The sequence below is a fragment of the Salvelinus namaycush genome, chromosome 3 (assembly GCF_016432855.1).
Source record: "Salvelinus namaycush isolate Seneca chromosome 3, SaNama_1.0, whole genome shotgun sequence".
In the NCBI taxonomy this organism is placed as follows: domain Eukaryota; kingdom Metazoa; phylum Chordata; class Actinopteri; order Salmoniformes; family Salmonidae; genus Salvelinus; species Salvelinus namaycush.
Window position 1 is genome coordinate 76,118,869 of NC_052309.1, and position 15,542 is coordinate 76,134,410.

Genomic DNA, 15,542 nt, shown 5'->3' on the forward strand with positions numbered 1-15,542 from the left:
TTGTTGTTGTGCTGTGGCAGGCTGCAGCTCTGCCACCCTACCGGAGCTATTGCCGTGCCAGTGGAGTAAGCCCGGGTCACAGGGAGGATGGAGGGAGTGAGGCAACTGGTTTATAAGTCCTCTCATGTCACCACAGAGCCCAGGGAGGGAGCTCCCTGCTAACCCAGGGGCTGAATTAATAGTTTTTCAGCACGCGTTCAGTTACCATAAGCAGCACAGGAGACCCAGATGAACAGTGAGAGTTCCCCCACCCCTGAGCTTCCAAGCTCAAGTCAGTGGATCCCAAACTTTCATTCTGGCCCCCCTTCCATCATTGGGGAACATGTCTCGCCTCCCCTCTATGTGCACAAGTACTGTCCATGACACAAAATTTTCACCCCCGTCTTGTTGGCCGATAGCAAAATGTTCTGTTTTAAAGCTAATTTCCTGCAATTCTACACATTTTGCCATGTCTTATGTGTGTTCATGTTATATCTGAGTGACTCAAACATTACAACAAGATCAACAGGCTAAAAAACCTAGCTAAAAAAACATTAGCTGACATGCGCTGGTTGATCTGGACATTTCTGACAAGTTATAAATAGCTCTCTAAGGTCTGCAATGACTGACATGACAAGATGAAAACTGCTAATACACTATGCACTACACACAATTTCGAAATTGCACCTTATGCATTCTACTGTTACTATTATCAAGAGTAAGTTGTAAGCTTGACTGAGTTCCTTACAAAGAATACTCACGCACACACACGCACGCACACACACACACACACACACACACACACACACACACACACACACACACACACACACACACACACACGTACTGTAGTCACACCATGGAACTGGCATTCAGTTTGTTGACCGTTTATCACTTAGGAAACAGTGCTGGTGTGAAGCTATCTCTCTGTATCATGAATGCGGCCCTTTGTAAGCCGGTGGAAGAAAGAGACGCTTGTTGAGCACTGCTAGTGAAGAGAGCGAGAGGTGAGACAGGGTTGTGTTGGGCTCTGTACAACAGTGGCTGTGGGTGGGGAAGCCTTAACGGGTAGTGACAGACTGACAGATAAGCAAACCTCCATTCAAGGACAGCAATGTTGCAGAGTCAGTACAGTACAGCAACTGTTGTCATGTTTGATGATTTTTCAATTATTTGTATCTGATTTACAAATGTGTTTACTTATCCAGAATCAAATCAAATCAAATGTATTTATATAGCCCTTCTTACATCAGCTGATAACTCAAAGTGCTGTACAGAAACCCAGCCTAAAACCCCAAACAGCAAGCAATGCAGGTGTAGAAGCACGGTGGCTAGGAAAAACTCCCTAGAAAGGCCAAAACCTAGGAAGAAACCTAGAGAGGAACCAGGCTATGAGGGGTGGCCAGTCCTCTTCTGGCTGTGCCGGGTGGAGATTATAACAGAACATGGCCAAGATGTTCAAATGTTCATAAATGACCAGCATGGTCAAATAATAATAATCACAGTGGTTGTCGAGGGTGCAGGTCAGCACCTCAGGAGTAAATGTCAGTTGGCTTTTCATAGCCGATCATTAAGAGTATCTCTACCGCTCCTGCTGTCTCTAGAGAGTTGAAAACAGCAGGTCTGGGACAGGTAGCACGTCCGGTGAACAGGTCAGGGTTCCATAGCCGCAGGCAGAACAGTTGAAACTGGAGTAGCAGCACGGCCAGGTGGACTGGGGACACCAAGGAGTCATCATGCCAGGTAGTCCTGAGGCATGGTCCTAGGGCTCAGTTCCTCCGAGAGAGAGAAAGAAAGAGAGAAGGAGAGAGAGCATACTTAAATTCACACAGGACACCGGATAAGACAGGAGAAGTACTCCAGATATAACAAACTGACCCTAGCCCCCCGACACAGAAACTACTGCAGCATAAATAGAACAAGGAGCAGTTTGGGTACAGTAAGGACTTTTGCTCTCAGTGAATCCTCAGCCCTCCTACAGAGTTGGAACATGAATAAGGGACTGTGGATGTAATGCAGTCAGTGCTGTCACAGCAAACACACAGGCAGTAAAAAAAGCTTTTGAGAGATTTGAGCTGGTCCGAGCTATTCACTTTAGGAAATTGGATATTCAATAGAGGGTCTTGAGAATCTACTGTATCGGTGCCCATAGAGAAGCACAGGGGAGGTGTGTGAGTAGAGAAAAGAGGAACAGTGTTCAGGGTACAATCTTGGGTCAAAGAGGATTATCAGTGGTACTCATGATGCAAGCCAGGAAAAGAGATAGCGCTGAAGGCGAGCTACCAGAGACACTTAACAACAGAAGGTCACTACGCAGGACATTCCCATGCAGGGTCAAATAACTCATGTCCTGCACTGGTTCCTCAGCCATGCTGAGCACAATCATCACAACGATCAGTATCAAGGTCACCAAGGTCAGAAACACTATCCTCAGAACCTTTTAAGGCATCATCCTCTCTTCTCTTCCCTGTCTCCTCATAAAGATCTGCTGGGATTTACAGAGATTGCACTAACTAAGCCAACCACCAATACCTAACCAGAACAACATCACTTACAGTAGCACCGACCATCACAACGTGCCATGTGTGGTTGCTGTTTTCCAGTCAGGGAGTGCAGGGTGCAGGCCTATTGTGCCTGTGAGTGTTTCCTCTCCCCAACTTTGATTTTGTCTGATTTTGTGTTTTGTGTGTGTGTGTGTTGTGTGTGTGTGTGTGTGTGTGTGTGTGTGTGTGTGTGTGTGTGTGTGTGTGTGTGTGTGTGTGTGTGTGTGTGTGTGTGTGTGTGTGTGTGTGTGTGTGTGTGTGTGTGTGTGTGTGTGTGTGTGTGTGTGTATCAGTGTCTGTGTGAGATTGTGTGCATGAATTATTGTTGACTTCTCATGGAGGTTTAATTTGAGAGCGTCCCTCCCTTTGCCAGGAGCACTGTTCTTGAAAAAGGACCTTTTTTAATTTATCTGCAGTCTGCCGGGGTTGCTTTCACTGGCACAGACACAATTAAGCTGCCTCAGACACCCCAATGTATCACTCAAGGTTTAAGGAGCGGTTAAGGACGTTTCTATATACAGCACTGCACTGTCGCTGAGCCACCACATCTGTGTGGAATGCCTTCTCCAAGTCTACCTGGAAAAGGGCTCATAATTATATAGGCTAGTTGGCAGCAGATTTTCATGACCATTTCACTTTATTTGGATGTCTTTGATAAGTTATTTTGAATGGGGTAACATGTTTTGTAAACCATTTATAACACCTTATACACTCGCTGTAAACATTCTTTACAGTTCATGGCTCTTGCTAGACATACTGTACATGTTTCTGTAAGTATAGTACAAAGGCATTACAGAGAGGTGGTCTATATAAATAGTTACTAGTCTTTCTTGACTTTTGCTCCTGTCATTACATCCCCACCTGTGGGTGTTGTCTCCTGCCTGTCACCACAGTGTGTCAGCAGCACAGTAATAAACCCCATCAGCTCAGGAGACCCACCTCCCTGCCTTTATATGAATTAATTTCCTCCTCTGCCTCCGCTGACGCCTCCTTAAAGCCAATCGGCTTATGAGACACTAATGATTAATTTCACAAAGTCATATTCATCCACCCAAAAAAGTGTTAGGAGCATTTTTCTTGAATAGTAGCTCTAAGTATTTTCTTGGCTCGCAAAGGCACTTCCAAAAAGTGCTGTGTTTCCTCCCTCTTTTTGTTTGAGACTTGATGGTATTTCCATAAAGAACAAGCAGCGGGGCGGCAGGGCAGATCCACTCAGCATTGGTGTAGGATGATTCTCTCCACTGGGCTGTAATGTTTTACTGTCATTATACTTTTTACTGTGGAGGTTCAGCGAGTCTGCTCTATAGAATGATATCTAATGTAGGTTACCAATGACTGCAGCATTGTGGAGATGACCTCATACACTATATAAGAGAATGTTACAGGATGCCAATAATTGTGCTCCACCAGTGGGTTTTACCATGGTTGAAAATCTGTAAAATGCTCTCAGAGAGTAGCCCACTAGCCATGACTGACATGAGGTCAGAGAGACCAGGACTGAGTCATATCATCATCCCCTGCTGACCTCTAGCTACTGCCTGGCTATTATTTCCACTAAAAGGAAAGGAAGTGGACCTCAGTGCAGACCTGCTGGTAGGTGTCTGGAAATCCCTCTCAAATGAGGAAAGTTGGCATGCTAGCAAGGATTCTGGGAAGGCGTTGGTTGGCTAGGGTCGGTTGAGTTGATGCATTACAACTAATCATGTGTTATATCGTCATTCACCTCAAACCACTGTGCCTGAACCCACTCTGCTGATATCTCATATACTGTTGTAGAATCATTGTCAGAGGTCTCTCTACCACTTTAGCTACCCTCCTGTCACTAGCTGTATTCTCCAACTGAAGAACTATACAGAGAAGTGTCCGTGCATTGAGGGCTTCTACACTCCTCTCCTGTGAGAGCAATTATATCATTACCCCCTCCAGGACTATGTCCCTCTGTCTCTCAAACCGCTAATCATTTTATTCTTTCCTTCATTCTTATGTAAAATAACACAATTCCCTTTTACAGAGTCCTCTGCTGTCTTTTCTTCTCAGTTATGAGGCTGTCTCATTCTCAATCCCCTTCTGTGGATTTCTGACCTCCAGACTTTGGGATTTAATTACTAGCCCACCCATCTGACTGGCTTAGTGAAACGGACAATCGAATGGTGTGTCTGGAGCATACAGCTAGAGCAGATTATGATCTGTTGTGCCAACAGCTTGCCTGTATGAAGAGCCATAGCCCCTTAATGCTGATTCACTTATATCAAGGATGTCTACATCCTTGGTTATAGCTTCATGGAAGTGCTTGAATGTGAGATCTCCATTTTACATTATTATATGTCAGTCTTTGCTGAACATTGAGTTGATATGCTTTTCCATTGATATTGCTTGTATTTAGTAATACAAGTTGAGGCTTTTGTTCAACTTAAAAAAGCTAAATGTATGACTCCATAGAAGATTAGTACATTGTATGTAGCCAGGTTCCGCACTTCTTTATTAAATAAATGTTTTACCCACCAATTTCGTGTTATCCAACTGGTAGTTACGATCTTCTCTCATTGCTGCAACTCCCCTACGGTCTCGGGAGAGGTGAAGGTCGAGAGCCATGCATCCTTCGAAACACGACCCTGCAAGAACGCACTGATTCTTGACACACTGCTCGCTTAACCCGGAAGCCAGCCGCACCAATGTGTCAGAGGAAACACTGTTCAACTGACGACTGAAGTCAGCTTGTAGGTGTACAGCCTGCCACAAGGAGTTGCTAGAGCACGATGAGACAGGGAAATTCCGTCCGGACAAACTCTCCCTTAACCCTGACGATGCTGGGCCAATTGTGCGCCGCCCCATGGGTCTCCCAGTCACAGCCAGCTGTGACATAGCCTGGGATCGAACCCGGGGCTGTAGTGGTGCCTCAGCACTGCGATGCAGTGCCTTAGACCGCTGCGCCACTCGGGAGGCCCAGGATCCGCACTTCTGAGAATGACATATCAAAAGACTCAAGGCAAACAATTTAACTTAACTGTCACTAGCATGTGCTTTCAGGGTACTGTAATAATTCAATCTGGATTGTGGTGTACACTTTTTTAACTATAGTAAATACTACAGTATTTAATTTGCATATACCCTACCCATTCCCCTCTCCATATCCCAATTTGTGCCACCCATAAGTGAGAAACCTGCATGCAAGTATAGATCATATATTGTGTTCCTTACAGGTTATAAGAAGGAGCCGAAGCTCTGAACTATCTATTCAGACCCTAGTCCTTACTACCTACAGGTTATGGAAAATGTTCTCTTTTAGTATATCTCCAATATGTTTCCTCAAGGAGAAAGCCTCCATTTCTATGTATCAAAGATAATAAAACAAAAACACTATAGTACATACTACAGTATATTACAGTCCACAAAAACACTACAGTAAATACTACAGTATAATACAATCTGCAAAAACACTACATTAATTACTATATTATCTTTTATTACAGTATTTACATGATCTTTTATTACAGTATTTACATTACAGTAAAAATACATGTTTTGTCATACCCGTGGTATACGGTCTGATATACCACGGCTGTCAGCCAATCAGCATTCAGGGCTCGAACCACCCAGTTTATAATATAGTATTTCTACCATAGTATACTATAGTAATTTCTTCATGTGGGCAGCTGTCGTCAGAATCAAACCAGAGATCATGGTACACTATATATACAAAAGTATGTGGACACCCCTTCAAATTAGTGGATTTGGCTATTTCAGCCACACCTGTTGCTGACATGTGTATAAAATCGACCACACAGCCATGCAGGCAATCTCCATTGACAAACATTGGCAGTAGAATGGCCTTACTGAAGAGATCAGTGACCCACAACATGGCACCTTAATAGGATGCCACCTTTCCAACAAGTCAGTTCGTAAAAGTCCTGCCCTGCTAGAGTTGTCCCGGTCAACTGAAAGTGCTGTTATTGTGAAGTGGAAGCGTCTAGGAGCAACAATGGCTCAGCCGCAAAGTGGTAGGCCACACAAGCTCACAGAACTGGACCACTGAGATCTGATGAGCGTAAAATCGTCTATCGAGTTCCAAACTCCCTCCGGAAGCAACGTCAGCACACCAACTGTTAGTTGGTTACCATGGCTGAGCAGCCGCACACAAGCCTAACACCGTACCCTAACCGGCCGCGCGTGTGCGCCATTGTGCACAAATGGATTTTTTCCCCCACACCATACGCGATCACGACACAGTATCTGGTATCTGCTTCTATAAACCAATGAGGTGATGGGAGAGGCAGGACTTGCAGCACGATCTGCGTCAGAAATAGAACTGACTTCTATTTTAGCCCTTGGCAACGCAGACGCTCTTTGTAGTGTGAGCAGTGTGGGTGCAAACGCTCGGGCACTCGATGTGAGCGGTGTAGTCAGCATGTAAGATCACCATGCGCAATGTCAAGCATCGGCTGGAGTGGTGTTAAGCTCGCCACCATTGGACTCTGGAGCAGTGGAAACGCATTCCCTGGAGTGATGAATCACGCTTCACCATCTGGCAGTCCTGACGGACTAATCTGGGTTTGGCGGATGCGAGGAGAACGCTATCTGCCCGAATGCATAGTGCCAACTGTAAAGTTTAGTGGAGGAGGAATAGTCTGGGGCTGTTTTTCATGGTTCGGGCTAGGCCCCTTAGTTCCAGTGAAGGGAAATCTTAACGCTACAGCATACAATGACATTCGAGACGATTCTGTGCTTCCAACTTTGTGGCAACAGTTTGGGGAAGGCCCTTTCCTGTTTCAGCATGACAATGACCTCATGCACAAAGCGAGGTACATACAGAAATGGTTTGTCAAGATCGGTATGGAAGAACTTGACTGGCCTGCACAGAGCCCTGACCTCAACTCCATCGAACACCTTTGGGATGAATTGGAATGCAGACTGCGAGCCAGGCCTAATGCCCAACATCAGTGCCCGACCTCACTAATGCTCTTGTGGCTGAATGGAAGCAAGTCCCCCCAGCAATGTTCCAACATCTAGTGGAAAACCTCCCCAGAAGAGTGGAGGTTGTTATATCAGCAAAGGAAGAACCAACTCCATATTAATGCCCATGATTTTGGAACAAGATGTTCGATGAGCAGGTGTCCACATACTTTTGGTCATGTAGTGTATAACCAGTCTTGAGACCCCAGGGGTCATTGTAGCTGATACCCTTTGTGAACACACAGAAGGATACCAAGGCCAGAATTCTGCCTCTGGACAGGTCTGCTTTCTAACATATTCCCACTTACCAGACCTGACCAGACACACACATCATCTAGCAGGCCACTACCTACCTACTACACACTGAGGTCAGCCTCACCCTGTTCAGCAGAGCATTCCCACTTAGCATGTCCATAACGATGCTCCCACAAAGAGTGATTCCCTATGAGGTGGGGCTCTGACAGTAGTGCTGCTACCCCTGTCCACCTTGACTAAAGAAGGGGCTATTTTTAGAGAGGGACGTGGTAGGAGGTTTCTCAGAGGGAGACGTCCATTATTCATTAACGCTGTGCATGTCAGCGCTGTGTAGTGCACTCTCTCTCTCTTTCACTGTCTGTGTGATCAGCTCTACTGGAGAGGTTAGAGTTCTGCTGCTGCAGCCTCTGTTCTCAATCACTCTCCCCTAGTGCTCTGCTCCTTCCACAGGCACATGTCCATCTCTGTGTTTCCATGGATGCTTAAATTATTCACGGCAGGCCCATTACTGGGAAACCTCGTCCCCATTTACGCTCCATCCCTGAAAACCCATCAGGACGAGACAAGTGATCCACGCAGGATATTTGCCGGAATTCCTCTGCGGTGGAGTGAAAGTGCCCAGGTTCCTGAACACTGGTATGAATCACTATAGGTGACATTTGGGTTAATTATTTAAGACCTCACTAGAGGACAGACCATTCTGTTAATGTGTGTGATTTCAGGCTCTCAGTCAGCACCACAATGAAATAAAGTCCCGTTATCAGTCTTAGTCTTGTCATTACACTCTATGGAGAGTTGACGATGGGTAAATCTTTCAGAAGCGAATCACTGTGGTTCTCAGTGCTACCAGTGCCAAATCCGTTTTTAATGGCATCTCAACTGGAGAATTGTGTTTACTGTGTGAAGTGAATGGCCTCGAGCGGGGTGGAGCGTCGTAAGCGTTGTTTGTTTGCACTGTAGTGCTTATTATCTTGATTTTATCCTTCAATTTTACACTTACCAATGTCTGGACATGGACTTAAATCGCTGTCAAAACTGTCTGGTATGCTCTGGCGGTTACAGAAAATGACCCCTTTGAGTCACTGTCCACTTTTGCTAGCCGATAACAATGCTGCAGTATTTTTCTCTGGTCAGTCAGCTCAGGAATCACAATAGATTAACTCTGTCCCCCTCGTTGACAGTGCTGCGCTAGCAACTAGGCTCTAGTCCTTCCACTCAGTTGCTCACAACTGTATCTTTGTCATTTATCTAAATCCTAGGAATCAATTACACCACTGTAGCTGCCAGGGTGAGGGATTGGAGTTTTAATGTTCTTCTTACTCCCGGGGTATCGGCACACGCCTCTCCTGGCATTGAGTCTTTTGGATTAAGCAAGGTTGACAATTTCACAACTTAACATATCTCGGGTATTAGTGGTCGCACGTTACTACTACATGATGAGTTCTGTTTTGTGCATTAAACTGACAGTGGCTGAAATTCCTCCGTGTTCTCTTTTCAGACTTCGTCAATGTCCTCATCTCCTCTGTGCCCAGTCAAGTGCCCCTTCACAATAATCATTAACTTTGTAAAATGTGGTCTTATACTGTAAATATATATAGCAGAGTACTTTTTTTAGAAGGGACTTTCACTAGAACTGTTTGAAAGGACAACTTGATAAGCCATTGTAATCAGCCAATCAAATGATCATCTGATCTGACATTTACTGTGATCCCTGTATACGTTGATCTACTGTATGTCCATCCTGAACACAAACTTGTAACCACTGACCATGCTTTTCTTCATGTGGGTCTGCTGTATGTTTGCGATATTGTACTGTATCTGTGACTGAAATTATTTTCAAGTGGATAATTGCTGATCATAATCTCAATGTATTTTATTTTACTTGATATAGTCTTTCAGGATACCTACTGAGCATACACTGGTTGAGTCAATGTTGTTTACAATCATTTCAATGAAATTACGTTGAACTAACGCGGAATATACGTTGAATTGACATCTGTGCCCAGTGGGTAGTTGCTTTTAATGTTAATATTTGCTGACAAGATTAAATTCAGCTTATTTGACTAAATTTAGACGCTAAAGGGCTTGAAGTTGTTGTGATGCCTCTCACCACCCTATCAAGCACTAAGTTGAACAAATGAAATATCTGTTAGTTTGTTTACACAGTATTGCTGTTAATAAAAACACCAGGGCAAAGTCAAATAAACATGACTAAGTTGCCTGCGGCAAGCAAGCAATCGTAGCCTTTGCTGATGAAGCTATTTATACAGGTTTAGTAATAAATCATTATTTGTCCACTCTGCTTCTAATTAAATGTTCCCTCATCAGTTGGCCTTTCCTCTCCATTACAGGGCTCTGCTCTGTCAGTGAGACCACTCAACCACAGCCACCTCATCTTAGAACTGTTGGAAAGAGCTCAAGTCATTTTAATTCAATCTGAATCTCCCTTTTGAAAATGTGTTCATCTCCATTTTCACTTATAGCAGAGCACTAAAGCGCCATCCTTCACAGGCATACTACTTTTTTGTGTCACAGAGTTGATGGCCTAGAAGAAGCAGCAGACATAAACACAGGCTTTTTGACAACTTGCTGTTTCTCTTTGTGTCCGTGACAAGAGGAGTCACGGGACACACATTACAGTACATTATGTTCCTTCTTGGACATCAGTCTGTTGCCTTTTTGAGTGTTTGTGTGTATGTCCGGGCGTGGACTCGAGTCCACACCTCTGGATACTAGTATCAAATCAAATCAAAATGAATTTGTCACGTGCGCCGAATACAACAGGTGTAGTAGACCTTACAGCGAAATGCTTAGTTACAGGCTCTAACCAATAGTGCAAAAAAGGTATTAGGTGAACAATAGGTAAGTAAAGAAATAAAACAACAGTAAAAAGACAGTGGAAAATAACAGTAGCGAGGCTATATACAGTAGCGAGGCTATAAAAGTAGAGAGGCTACATACAGACACCGGTTAGTCAGGCTGATTTGAGGTAGTATGTACATGTAGATATGGTTAAAGTGACTATGCATATATGATGAACAGAGAGTAGCAGTAGCGTAAAAGAGGGGTTGGCGGGACACAATGCAGATAGCCCGGTTAGCCATTTGATTACCTGTAGCCATTTGATTACCTGTAGTATCGCGATATTCATTAGTGACAAGGAAACGAAACACGAAGCGGATTTAACTTCTTTAGGAAAACAGCCCTAATGTTGGAAACAAACATTATGTTGTTATCCAGAGTCACATTTATTTACTTTCCAAACTATAGCACACATTATTTTACATACAGCAGGTTTTTAAAGGACCAAAGAGTTAGTCTGCTTTGTGTTATAATTTTTGCCATTTGAAAACAGATTGCGATACTGGTATCGTCCTAGCCATACTAGCGGTTGCTGCTAACATGCTGCTGCCGCCTCGCAGTCTGTTGACTTGGCCAGGCTCACCAGGGAATTTAGTGAGGTGATAAGACCGTGTCTGGGCTGGGCTCATTGGTCTCGGAACGCTGTGTTGTTATCTCTGCATAAAGATAACTCTGGAATGTATTATCTCTCCAGCTCCAGTCAACTCTGCCGCTGAGGAGGCCAGAGAGTGGTAGTAAGGCATGAATTCAGCTAGCTATATGTTCTGTAGGAGCATAGGCCTCAGGAGAGCAGACCTCATAACCTCTCTCTCTCTCTCTCTCTCTCTCTCTGCTCTCAATGCCTGCTCTAAAGGCCTGTTACCCCTTGACAAATAAGAGGAGGCTCAGCAGAGCATTACCGTACCACACAGGGAGGGGAAAAGAGAGAATGTTATGAGAGAAGGATGAGGGAGTGACTGAGTGGGGTAGAGTGTGATGGAGAGAGCTAAAACCATAGAGGAACTCACTAAAGTGAGAGTGGAGGGAAATGAGAGAAGAGGGAACATTTGTGATTGTATGTGCCTATTGAAGCCCCGTGCAAGAGGGGAAGGTCATGCTTCGGTCACATTCCGGTCTGTACTAAGCTGAAATGGACTTGGAAGAAAAAACTCAGTGGCGTTGGTTAGTTAGAGGAACTCTCCTCCTGAGCACTCCCACACCACAGTACACTACACTTTTTTCCACAACCTAAATTCAAAACCTCCTTTCAGCTCCATTTGTGAGATGGGGTCATGGTTGAGTTGCCTGCCTGGGAACAGTGGCAGTCAGTATGGGATCAGGACAGGAGACGTGGTGTGGTGGAGAAAGAGTCAACAGAGAGACTTGGCGAGCAATAATGCTCTGACAGCCTCCATGAGCCTGTCAAATGAGGGCTAAAATGATATGATGACTTAATGCATTTTGAAGTGCCTGGCGTCTAGGTACAGCGCTCTAGTAACTTCAGTAATAATGTGCTAACACGGATGTGTTTTTTTTGGCCTTTTCCAAGTCAACCACTCTTGATAAAAAAAGGTGAGTCAGAGATTTGTTATCATAGTTAAACGTGCACATCCAGTGGCTTTGTTCAGGTGCTGAATGTCGAAAGTATAAATGTTTATTTGCAATTTAAAAGAATCCAGACACATCAAATGTTCTTTGTGACAAATGTCACCTTCAAGGTCAAAGCTGTTTCTGTAACGATAGTCTATATCGTCCTCCTCATCGGACGAGGAGAGGCGAGAAGGATCGGACCAATATGCAGAGTGGTTGGTTTCCATGGTAATTTAAAAACACGAAAACAAATATGCGATACAAAATAACAAAATGAAACTACCGTGACAGTCCCGTGTGGCGAAACACTAACAAGGAACAAACACCCACAAAACACACGTGAAACCCCGGCTGCCTAAGTATGATTCTCAATCAGGGACAACGATTGACAGCTGCCTCTGATTGAGAATCATACCAGGCCGAACACACAAAACCCCAACATAGAAAACAACACATAGACAACCCACCCAACTCACGCCCTGACCATACTAAATAAATACAAAACAAGGGAAAACAGGTCAGGAACGTGACAGTTTCAGTTTGGGAGCTACACAAATGCACGCAAACACACACACACACACACACACACACACACACACACACACACACAAAGGCTGTGTTGTAGTCATATATTTACTCCATAATGTACAATTTTGTACCATTAAATATCTCCACTAGGCATCTGAAGTGCATCATGTTACTTCACTAAATCCTGAATGCCTGAAGGCAAATGGCAGCTAAAATTCCGTTTGCACTTGAAAATCTGATGTTTGTATCTTTGGTGTATAATGCTCCCTTTATTTTTTATTTATAACCATTGTTATCCAACAATGCGCTTGTTTTGTAGGAATAAAGGCTTAACTGTGTCCTCTTACCTATACTTTGATGCATAATCAGCTACAGTAACTGTAACCGTAACTGTATAAATCAGGAAATAGACAGTAAGGAAAATGTTCTACTTTGTCACTTTCATAACCGACGTTGTCAGTGAGTGCATATTGTGCAGTTGATATTGACTATATTGCAGAGGCATGTTGAAGTTTCACACATCTTCGAAGAGAGATTGTGAGAGCTCAGTTACAGTAATAATCGGTAATCAAGCCAGCAAAATCGTTTTGTTATTTGCTGTTAAATTGATTTACAAAGACATTCATGAAGGGATGGAGGTTTGAGTGTTGAACCAGTAACCGAAAGGTTGCTGGTTCGAATACCCGAAACGACAAGGTGAAACATATGTTGATGTGCCCTTGAGCAAGGCACTTAGGCCTAATTTGCTCCAGGGGCACCGTACTTGTAACGATGTACGCTGAGAGTCGGGGAGAAAGTTCAGGGAGTGAATACGTTTAATAAATAAACAAAACAAGAAACACAAACAGCGCACCCACATAAAACATAAACAATGACGACTGGGGAAAAAAACAAAAGTAGTGACATATAAAGGGCAGGTAATCAAGGAGGTGATGGAGTCCAGGTGAGTGTCATTATGCACAAATGTGCGTAACACTGGTGACAGGTGTGCGCCTTAAACGAGCAGCCTGGTGACCTAGAGGCCGGAGAGAGAGCACAGGTGACAGTACTACTATGACTGACCCTGTAAAACAACACAAAACAACACATTTCACAGTACCTATCTGATGTATGTGACAATAAAATAAAAAAATTATCCCAGGAAATGAGAGGGGTAATTAAGCCTAATGAATGCCCCTAACGACATTATACAGTATTACCTCTCTTTTTCTCAGTCATCCATCTTGTCTCAGTGCCAGTGTCTCAGTGGTATTGGTACCTTTTGTTTCGCTTTTACCATTGCTGTACCAAAATATCCATCACAACCACACATCTCCTCCTGGCTCTCCTGTCACAAGACAACGTGGTTTTATGAAATGGTGCAACCATGACCCTAATACCATAGTGAGAGAATGATTCAGATTTGACATTACATTGGTTTCAAATGACTACACTGCATCCATGGTGTGCCATTACATAATCTGCAGTAATTATTATTCCACAGAGTCACACTGGCAACAAACCGCCATTAGAAAGTGCTAGAGACACCCTCAGAAGTGACGATGAAGGAGGAGCAAAGACCATGGCTGCTGTTGTTGCTGCTATTGTTGTTGATGGTGAAGCTAGGGCTAGGTGGATTAGTTCAGTAAAATCTGCACTGACGTGGACAGTTTTCAATTAATTTAATTCATTATCACATAGCTGGGCTATGCCCTCGTTGTGTGCCGTCCCAGATCAGCTTGTTTTTTTGACCTTGCATGGTTTCAGTGATCAGTCTCTGTTAGTTTTATCGCTTTTTCCTCCTCTTTTATCTTTTTCAAGGCCAGTTCAGCTCTGCTGTAGGTGAGTGGATTAAAGAATAAAGAGAGAAGTACCCGGGTTTCATTCACGTCAATACTTTCCACTGCCTTTGAAAATCCCCTTTTAATAGAAAAAAAAGACTGCTGAACAACATTTCACAATGTTCTAACTAGACAGATATTCATTTAATATATTTTATGCTGATCTGTTCCTACCATCAGTCTAGTGTTAACTCCTATATTAATTTAGCAGCGGTGGCTCTTTTAAATGGATAGTTGTTAGCTCAATGACTGGAAATCTATGGGAACAGCTAGCATGTCATTGCGCTAACTCTAGTAGCTAGTAGCAATGCCCCCAGAGTTTTGGGTGGCTGGGTGAAGAGAGTTCCAGAGTTTGGGGGGGCAGCAGCGCTGAAAGCCCGGTCCACGATGGTGCACAGTCTTGTTTTGGGGATGGTTAAATAAAGGTTAAATAAAAATAAATGTTACGGAGGTGAAACTAGGCAGATTTGGTGGCGGACTTGATGTGGGGCTCGAAGGAGAGAGTGGGGTCCAGGATGACACCCAGATTTCAGACCTCGGATAATGGGCAGATGGTGCAGCCATCAATGGACATCATGAGGTCACCCACTTTCTTGAGGGGAACTTTGGAAGCCACCAGCATGACCTCAGTTTTATTGCTCTTGAGTTTGAGTAGATTGGGTGTCATCCGGTTTTTGATGTCCTGGAGACAGTTGATCAGAGATGGGGGAAACAGGTGAGAGGTGGGTTTGATGTGGATGTAAATCTGGGTGTCATCCGAATAGCAGTGGATTTAGTTGAACCTGATGTTTTTTTTTACTGTTAGCGATTGTAGATGTTACAATGATGTGTTTCTGTTTGTCCACTCTCTATTCCAGGGCCCTGGTATATCAGAGGAGGCGATGGTCACTGAGCTTCCCCACTCGCAGCAGCCCGGGGCATGCCACAGCTTTGTACAGGAACACTTCCAGGCACAATACAAGTGAGTTTCCAGTTTGCCAGGTCTGCCCATAGCATACTGCTAGAGAATAGCCCTATTACTATCTGCACCGTAGTC

The 15,542-nt window shown here is 44.0% G+C and overlaps 1 protein-coding gene across 2 annotated transcripts in view; it reads left to right on the forward strand.

Moving 5' to 3' along the window:
• Nucleotides 1-15,542, forward strand: part of LOC120038995 (ubiquitin carboxyl-terminal hydrolase 43-like) — a 97,466-nt gene that overhangs the window by 17,040 nt on the left and 64,884 nt on the right. Inside the window, exon 3 of one of the 2 annotated variants that reach the window (XM_038984526.1) lies at nt 15,364-15,467. The exons of the other annotated variant lie outside the window; for it this stretch is intronic. Within the exon in view, the coding sequence (XP_038840454.1) occupies nt 15,364-15,467 (104 nt within the window). The remainder of the gene's footprint in view (nt 1-15,363; nt 15,468-15,542) is intronic. 2 annotated transcript variants of the gene reach the window in all.